The 9,427-nt window shown below is 38.5% G+C and overlaps 1 protein-coding gene across 4 annotated transcripts; it reads right to left on the reverse strand.

Annotated features, from left to right (window-relative positions):
- Positions 1-1,331: 1,331 nt before the first annotated feature.
- LOC109881886 (sialoadhesin) lies at positions 1,332-9,215 on the reverse strand. 4 transcript variants are annotated; one of them, XM_031813792.1, is made up of 11 exons: positions 8,920-9,215; positions 6,755-7,117; positions 6,403-6,552; positions 6,043-6,309; positions 5,636-5,747; positions 5,491-5,536; positions 3,349-3,482; positions 3,209-3,253; positions 3,064-3,105; positions 2,759-2,818; positions 1,332-2,415 (listed from the first exon to the last, which is right to left on the reverse strand). In XM_031813792.1, exons 1-11 carry the CDS (start codon positions 8,981-8,983, stop codon positions 2,409-2,411), a joined length of 1,290 nt encoding a protein of 429 aa, XP_031669652.1. In that variant the 5' UTR covers positions 8,984-9,215; the 3' UTR covers positions 1,332-2,408. The 4 variants fall into 4 exon arrangements, with proteins under 4 accessions (XP_031669652.1, XP_031669651.1, XP_031669654.1 ...); XM_031813791.1 differs by having other exon boundaries at positions 6,403-6,648; XM_031813794.1 differs by having other exon boundaries at positions 7,065-7,117; positions 8,920-9,208.
- Between the last annotated feature and the right edge of the window lie 212 nt (positions 9,216-9,427).

The following is a 9,427-nucleotide window of genomic DNA, read 5'->3' on the forward strand; positions in this document are numbered from 1 at the left end:
TGCGAATTGGAATAGTAGACTACACCAGACTCAATTACGAAATGTGTTTGTTCATCAGCAGTTCTACTCTTATGTCAGTCGCAGATAGTCGATTAGCCCATGTCAGCTAACATTCTTTACATTGCTAAGTTAGGGATTGGAAAGGCTTTTGCAGCAGCGTTCACCAAGAGGAAGTAGGTGGACTGTAAGAGGCAGGAGGTACATTTGAGGCCCTCAGAAGGAAGAGATGGAACAGCAGGAAGTGGGGAATGGTCTCTATGGACGCCAGAAGGAAGAGAGCAAGGTGGTTCAAGAAAAGAGTTGACAAAGACAAGAGTAGGTCCAGAAAAGAGAGACCTAGAGAAAGAAAAGAGTTGACAAAGACAAGAGTAGGTCCAGAAAAGAGAGACCTAGAGAAAGAAAAGAGTTGACAAAGACAAGAGTAGGTCCAGAAAAGAGAGACCTAGAGAAAGAAAAGATTTGACAAAGACAAGAGTAGGTCCAGAAAAGAGAGACATAGAGAAAGAAAAGAGTTGACAAAGACAAGAGTAGGTCCAGAAAAGAGAGACCTAGAGAAAGAAAAGAGGTATCAAAAAGTAAAGAGGGAGGTAGAACAAGAAAAAGGGGATGAGCCAGACACTCAGGAGAACACTACTGCAAGGCTGAGGAAAGGGAACTCAGGACTCTGCCACAATGGGAACATTCAGCCCTACCTCTCTCAGTAGCACCCTGGTAAGATTGGGCTGTAAATGGACTGTAACCAGGGTCACCTCTCCTTCTTCTCTGTGTCCAGAGCCAGGGTCTTCCACGGTTTCGAGAAGGTGCCTTCCTATCCCCTGCACCCGGCCGTCTCGCTCAGGGAGCCGGAGAGCAGGATGACCTTCAGATGATGAGGTCAAGGGGCTATGCCATGGTGATGCTTCAGCTCAGAAAATGGAGAGTAGTCCTGGAAGTGGAATTATTAGAAAGAACATTCCCATTCAAGTCTTATGTTCTGTGATGGATCTGTCATTTAAGAGGGTTTCAGAGGAGAGTTTCTATGTCATCCCCTGTAGGTCACAGAAGGAGAGGTGATGGATTACTGTTTGAATTTGCATAAAGAAATACAACCTAAATAAATTAGATTGATACGCTTCATGTATTTATTTACATTTTTACTTAAGACTGTAAAGTATAATGGCTAAGGATAGCTATAAAGTACATACAATGAAATTAAAGTACTTTTTTCTGCAGTGGGCTAAATCAGGGCCACAGTGTTTCTTGGTAGTCTTAAACTAATCTACTTTGAAACAGAAGTATATACATCACACACATGGTTATGGGCTTTAAAAAAAGAAGGCACCTGTACCATGTCACATATAGAGTTGAAATTTATTCCATTTTGCATCCCAAGTTTACACTTTATATACATCATAAAAGACTGAAATATAACCAAACCGTCTTTAAATAGAACACCGGATATAATGTTTAAAATTATGAAATTATAAGAAATATTTACATTCTACCAATGAGGGTGCTTTTGGTTGTTTGACTGCAGGAAAGGGTTTTAAAATGAAATGTCAAATGCATTGCCAGATGCATATGACTAGGTGAAATACATTGAAAAAGTAAAACAAAAGAAACAATGTCTCAAAATATTGGAGTCTTTATTCTTATGGAATATATAAATGATTGGACTGCAGATATCCAAGGTGGCCATCTGCATTGTCACGGGTGTACTGCAGATATCATAATCTCTTCCTCTGTTCACAGCTATGAGTTCATTCATCATGCAAAGGCTCTTTTCTGACCTCTAGTGGAGTCTAATAGATCCTCAGGGTCCATTGTGTGAGGTTCACCATCTCAACTTGCCTGACGACACAAGGTAACTGAAATCTTCAGCCGTTCTGTTTGCTACGTACTTCAGTCAGACGGACACAGTTGAAGTCAAAATTAGGTCATCAGCAATTGGATCATCTCTAACCAATCAGAGTATCAAAGCCAATGAAGAATTTTCATAGCGCCATTGAGGACTTCCACCATTTTAATGTAATCAACTGGATGGGACTTCCAACATTTATTGGCTGATCCCTCCTGGTGGCCATGTTGGAGTCATGTCCAACCGGGTCATCAGGAGGGATCAGCCAACCTGAAGAAGAAAATTAACTACTTCAAAATGAAGATAGCCTAAATGGTGCTGCACATGCTGTCACAGACGCTATGTCACAGATAAAAAGATGAGTCCTCTATCAATGCGCTTTACCCACGTGTGTATTGGCTCTGGCCCAACCCATCAGTTTCTGGGACCAATCAGAGTGGTTAGAATGTGTTTTCATTCTAGAAATTGTCAGGAAGGTACTCCGATCCAGACTCAGAAGACACTAACATCTGTGGGCGTGGCATAGCGTTTGGCCGGATCAAGGAGTTTGGTTAGCCAGGCAACATCTCAACTACTGCCTGAAACCAAAATAAAGTCTTAAAGAAAGCTCAAAGAAAGTATGAATGGGTCAATGTACACTGTAAAACACAGATTAGATTTTTACTTCTGAAAATATCTGCCTTACGTTTATGGTAATAGAACTGCGTGATCATAATGTTTGTTTTATTTTAAAACACCAAGGCAAAGACTATGCTAAGACAGGCAGCCCAATTCTGATCTTTTCACATCAGATCTTTTTCAGAGCTGATCTGATCTGATTGGTAAAAAAAAACAATTAGTGAAGAAAAAAAAACATCAGAATTTGGGCTGCCTATCTAAACGCAGCCAAAGTGACACAAAGTCTTAGTTGAGATGTGTTACCTGAACACAGTGCTGTAGATGACTGGGTCATCCTGGGCCTGTTTCCCCCTAGGAGTGGGTCTACAAACAGAAACACAGTCATTATCATGGTTGTGGAATTCTATTGTTGTTACCATTATCTTTTACATTATAATTGTTATTATTCAAATCATTGTTGATAAAGACTGGTTTATACTAAGTCTAAAAACATGGCTGTAGACCGTTAGAATATGAAGAAGTGTCGTTGGCAAAAACTACATTCCCTTTATACGCAGGACTGTCATTTCGACGGTCATTGTTGCAGAGAGGATATAACGGGTTGGTACCTGGATACTACACTGTAGAGGTCCTCCTTGGCTTGTTGTTCCCTGAACATGTGGAAACAGAAACAAACATTGTTATTGGTTATCACAAAAAAAATCCAAATAAAATGTTCATATTAAGTGTATTTCTTTAAAGTAGCTTTCTTACCATATAGAGCTGTAGATGGCCGTAGTTTCCTCCTTCTGCTGTTCTCTAACAGAGGACGTGAACACAAACACAGTGCAGTTGGTTAAGGTAACATCACCCATTGATTTGTGTATTGTTTAATCAATTATCACTTTACTTACATGTTTGCCCTTTGCTTGGTGTTGATGTGCACTGTTGTATAGCTGACATCTTCCTGTTGCGATGGTTCCTCCTCTCTCCACTCTTCTGTCAGACTACAGTCTGATGTGAGACTGGTTACATGCGCTTCTGTGGTCTAGACAGAGAAAATACTGGCAGTGAACAGCAGAACTTTCTGCACAATAGTTAAAAAATATTTGGGCAAAACAAAGTTCAGCTATGATATTTCCACTTCCTTATTGTAAATGATCACACTTTCACATCAATTTCCTCTGTGACTCTGCCAGTACACTTGCTCCTACCCACACACAGACATATACAATTACAGTCTATACTGGTTGCAGGATTTTCTGCTTGTTTCTCTCTCACCACGAACATTGTGGGTGTTTTTGTGGTGAAGACTCTAGGCATGCTGATGGCTGTAGCATAAATAGTGACTGCCTGCATTTTGTTCTGTACATGTGATAGCTGTGGCACACTGTGCTGCAACTGCATTGCGTTCAAACATTGACCCTGCATGACTATCATCACAATTAGTTTGAGGATAAGGATGTAAGAATTATTGTTTGGTTGCAACACAAAAGCACAAATCTGACATACGTGCATAGCCCAAAACAAATAGCTGGAACAAATAGCTGGGAACAAATAGCTGGTAACAAATAGCTGGTAACAAATAGTTGGGAACATAGCTGGGAACAAATAGCTGGGAACACATGGCTGGTAACAAATAGCTGAAACACATAGTTGGGAACAAATAGTTGGGAACAAATAGCTGGTAACAAATATTTTGAAACAAATAGCTGGTAACAAATATTTTGAAACAAATAGCTGGTAACAAATAACTGAAACACATAGCTGGTAACAAATAGTTGGGAACAAATAGCTGGGAACAAATAGTTGGGAACATAGCTGGGAACAAATAGCTGGGAACACATGGCTGGTAACAAATAGCTGAAACACATAGTTGGGAATAAATAACCGGGAACAAATAGTTGGGAACAAATAGCCAGGTAACAAATAGCTGAAACACATAGTTGGAACAAATAGCTGGGAACAAATAGCTGGGAACAAATATTTTGAAACAAATAGCTGGTAACAAATAGCTGGGAACAAATAACTGAAACACATAGTTGGGAACAAATAGCCGGGAACAAATAGCTGAAACACATAGCTGAAACACATAGCTGGGAACAAATAGCCGGGAACAAATAGCTGAAACACATAGCTGGGAACAAATAGCCGGGAACAAATAGCTGAAACACATAGTTGGGAACAAATAGCTGGGAACAAATATTTTGAAACAAATAGCTGGTAACAAATAGCTGGGAACAAATAACTGAAACACATAGTTGGGAACAAATAGCCGGGAACAAATAGCTGAAACACATAGCTGGGAACAAATAGCTGAAACACATAGCTGGGAACAAATAGCCGGGAACGAATAGCTGAAACACATAGCTGGGAACAAATAGCCGGGAACAAATAGCTGAAACACATAGCTGGGAACAAATAGCCGGGAACAAATAGCTGAAACACATAGTTGGGAACAAATAGCCAGGAACAAATAGCTGAAACACATAGTTGGGAACAAATAGTTGGGAACAAATAGCTGAAACACATAGTTGGGAACAAATAGCTGGGAACAAATAGCTGAAACACATAGTTGGGAACAAATAGCTGGGAACAAATAGCTGAAACACATAGTTGGGAACAAATAGTTGGGAACAAATAGCTGAAACATAGTTGGGAACAAATAGCTGGGAACAAATAGCTGAAACACATAGTTGGGAACAAATAGCTGAAACACATAGTTGGGAACAAATAGTTGGGAACAAATAGCTGAAACACATAGTTGGGAACAAATGGCTGGGAACAAATAGCTGAAACACATAGTTGGGAACAAATAGCTGGGAACAAATAGCTGAAACACATAGTTGGGAACAAATAGCTGAAACACATAGTTGGGAACAAATAGCTGGGAACAAATAGCTGAAACACATAGTTGGGAACAAATAGCTGGGAACAAATAGCTGAAACACATAGTTGGGAACAAATAGTTGGGAACAAATAGCTGAAACACATAGTTGGGAACAAATAGCTGGGAACAAATAGTTGGTAACAAATGGTTTAAAACATATTGTCACCTGTGTGTTCTCTTCTGTGTGTGGTTTTGGTGCTGTAGTCTTTTTCCTGAGGACACACAAATAGGCAGCATGATTTTGACTCATTTAGAATGCATAGTAAATCAGCTAAAAATATTAGTTTGAGGAAATAGTGGGTAAAACGTACCTGTGAGCAACAAGATGCCAAGCAACCATAGGCACAATGACAATCATTGGCACAACAGCAAGAACTGCAATAAGTATTGTGAGTGTCACAGATACCACCCCCTTTGCATGATCTGCATATGAACACAAAAGCATTATCATTTAAAATACATTTAAATCATTTAGCAGACGCTCTTGTCCAAAGTGACTTACAATCAGTGCATTCATCTTAAGATATCTAGGTGAGACAACCACATATCACAGTCATAGTAAACACATTTTTCCTCAATAAAGAAGTTATAAGAAAAGTCAGTGCTATTAGGAAAAGACACATGCATTTGTTTTTGCATTTAAGTTATTCAGATTTCTGATTGTTGGAATTGTTACTCTTTGTAACCCGTTGTGGTTACAAAATGTTATTGTACTTACCTTTGACTTTCAGTGATAGAATAGTGGAATTCTGTCTTCCATGCTTATTGCTGACGACACAGAAGTACTTCCCACTATTACCAGTGAGAGTAACATTAAACTGTAGCTCAGCCTGATATGCCATTTCCAGACAACTGTCTCCATCTATTTTAAACCAAGTGTAGTTCAATGTTGGGTTAGCATTGCTGCTGCAGGTCAAAGTAACATCACTACCCTCCAAAACTTCAGACGACGGCCAGACTGAGACTGAGGTATTCCTAGGGCCATCTGAAAGAGATCAGACCACATCATCAGGTGTTCTTCCATCAGTGACTTTTTAGAAAACAGTGTTACTTGTTAATAAAACCTTCCTTTACTCACATTCAACATTGACCCTGACAACCTCAGAAAGTGGTCTGTTGTAATGCTTTGGCGAACATGAGTAGTTTCCAGAGTCTTGAAAGGATATGTCACGGAGGTAAAGAGTTGAGGACTCCTCTTGCAGGGGTGTTCTGTTCTTGAACCACATAACTGCAGATGAACAGTTGTACATACAGGTCAGATTCACACAATCCCCTTCTTTTATTGGTTCGTGTACTTTGGGTGTTGTCATCGAAATGAACAACTCTAAAAGTGGAGAAAAAAACAACTGTAAATGTCCTAATCTATTGACAATGCAATGGTGACCGAAGAACATTTCACTTTTGAAGCAAAGGATGGAAAACAGACTTACCAGAAACATTCACGTTTGTAGCGTTCTTTCCCGTCCAACTGCCGTTGTTAGTTTCAAATCTGAATGCATATTCTCCACTGTCTCTCTGCTCTACTTGGTGGATTTGCAAAGAACAATTATGAACTTTGTTACCAACGTACTCAAATTTGGTGCCGGTATGAGTTCTATTATTACTCTCAGTGATGAAAGGGCCATCAAAAAACTGTTTCCTCCCTTGACTCCACATGACTTTTTCCACTGTTAGGTTCTTGTTATCAAGCTTGTCAGGATAGTGAAATGTGCATGAAATGACAACAGAAGAGCCTCTTACTGCACAGATCTCTTTCGGTTGATATGCCACAAGCCAGTCGGTGCACAAAACCCCTGAAACAAAGATCTATGTTTTATTGATTTACACTCCTCTATGTATTTATGGCATCTTGCCAAATTATTCATACTCCTTGAATTTCTTCACATTTTTTTGTGATACAAAGTGGGATGAAAATGGATTTAATTGTCACTATTTGGTCAACAATATACTCAAAGAAATTGAAGAAAAATGCAATCATTTTTTAAAGATGAATAAAAATGTCATAACTAAAAGATAATTGTTGCATAAGTATTCTGCCCCTTTGTTTAAGTTCAGATTGAGTAAAATTTGGCTAAACAAATCACGTAATAAGTTACATGGACTCACTCTGAGTGAAAAAATAGGGGTTGACATGATTTTTGAATGACTAACCCTTCCTCTGTCCCAATGCATACAGCATCTGTAAGGTCCCTCAGTCAAGTATTGAATTTCAAGCACAGATTCAACTACAAGTCCTTTGGAAAGCCTCATAAAGAATGGCAGTGATTGGTAACAATAAATCAGACATTGAATATATCTTTAAGCATGGTCAAGTTAATCAATATGCTGTGGATGATGTAATAAACCACCCAGACACAACAAAGATAGAGTCATCAATCTGAGCTGCAGGACAGGAAGGGAACTTTTCAGGGATGTTACCATGAGGCCATTTTTTATTATTTTTTATTTGACCTTTATTTAACTAGGCAGGTTTCAATGACGGCCTAGGAACAGTGGGTTAACTGCCTGTTTAGGGCAGAACGACAGAACAACAGCTCGGGGATTTGAACTTCCGGTTACTAGTCCAACGCTCTAACCACTAGGCTACCCTGCCGCCCCATTGGTGACAGTTACAGAACTTGAAGAATTAGGAAAATAATAATTGGCTAATATTTCACAATCCAGGTGGCTAAAGCTCTGAGAGACTTACCCAAGAAGACACATAGTTGTAATTGCTGTCAAATGTGTTTATAACATGTATTGACTCAAGGAGATTAACACTTATGCAACAACTATATTTTAGTTATTTAATTTATATGAAAAAATAAATTCCACTTTGACATGACATGTTATTTTGTTTAGATTGTTGACAAAAAAAGGTTCAATAAAATAAATGTTAATCCCGCTTTGTAAAACCAATCCAAGGGGTAGGAATACTTTTTCAAGGCACTGTATTTAGACAGTGAAGCTCAATACCAGCATTTGGGTTTGAGATCAAATGTTTTATGTTTTATGTGAGGTGACAATACAGAATGTCGCCTTTTATTTGAAGGTATTTTCATATATATATTTTTATATATATATATATATATATATATATATATATATATATATATATATATATATATATATATATATATGATTATGGATAGTCCTGAATGAATTGTGAATAATTACAATTACAAGAGAAAGTTACAAGTGCACAAATATCATACCCCCAAGACATGCTAACCCTTACAATAACCGGGAAGGTTAGCTTTTTATATCATAACCCCAAGACATGCTAACCCTTACAATAACCGGGAAGGTTAGCATTTTATATCATACCCCCAAGACATGCTAACCCTTACAATAACCGGGAAGGTTAGCATTTTTGGAGTGGTATGATATTTATGCGTCTAACTGTCTCACTCATCATTATTCACGATTCTTTCAGGACTATCTGTAATCCTGGTAGCATCCACATTAATGTAGACGTGTTTAGAAACATTATATTCTTATTTACAATAAAAGTGACTCCAACATGACACAATACATTGTATACCACTAATTATACATGATACATATAATAAATGACTTCCTAGTGTTATTTCTTTATTTCCTTTGTCGTTCTTACCTGGCAAAATGAGTAGAGCCAGAGCTATTTCCATACAGATGGGTTGTGTCAGCCCAACACTCATCTCTGTAGCCAAACAGCAATCTCTCTAAGGTCCTTCACTTGAGTCGGAGTTCTTAATATAGCAGTCAGAAATGCAGAGTGAACCTCAGTCATCTAGTTTAAAACACAGACGTTTTGTGTCAATTCATTTTGGGGCTTGGTGTTACTCATCAGAAGTTGCGCTGCAAAAAGGCAAACTGTCTTTGCAAGTGTCATCAAAAGACAAAACGTCTGCGTGTATCAGCAAGCTAATGAGCTGAGTGAGAGTCCTGTTGACATCAGAGACACTCTCCGTAACCAAATCAGGTCATTTTACCACAGGCACAACATACCACCTACAGTGCCTTCAGAAAGTATTCATACCCCTTGACTTCTTACACATTTTGTTTTGTTACAGCTTGAATTCAAAATGGATTAAATTAGATTGTTTAGTCACCCATCTACACACAATAACCTATAATGACAA

This window comes from Oncorhynchus kisutch, unplaced genomic scaffold (assembly GCF_002021735.2).
Source record: "Oncorhynchus kisutch isolate 150728-3 unplaced genomic scaffold, Okis_V2 Okis06b-Okis10b_hom, whole genome shotgun sequence".
Taxonomy (NCBI): domain Eukaryota; kingdom Metazoa; phylum Chordata; class Actinopteri; order Salmoniformes; family Salmonidae; genus Oncorhynchus; species Oncorhynchus kisutch.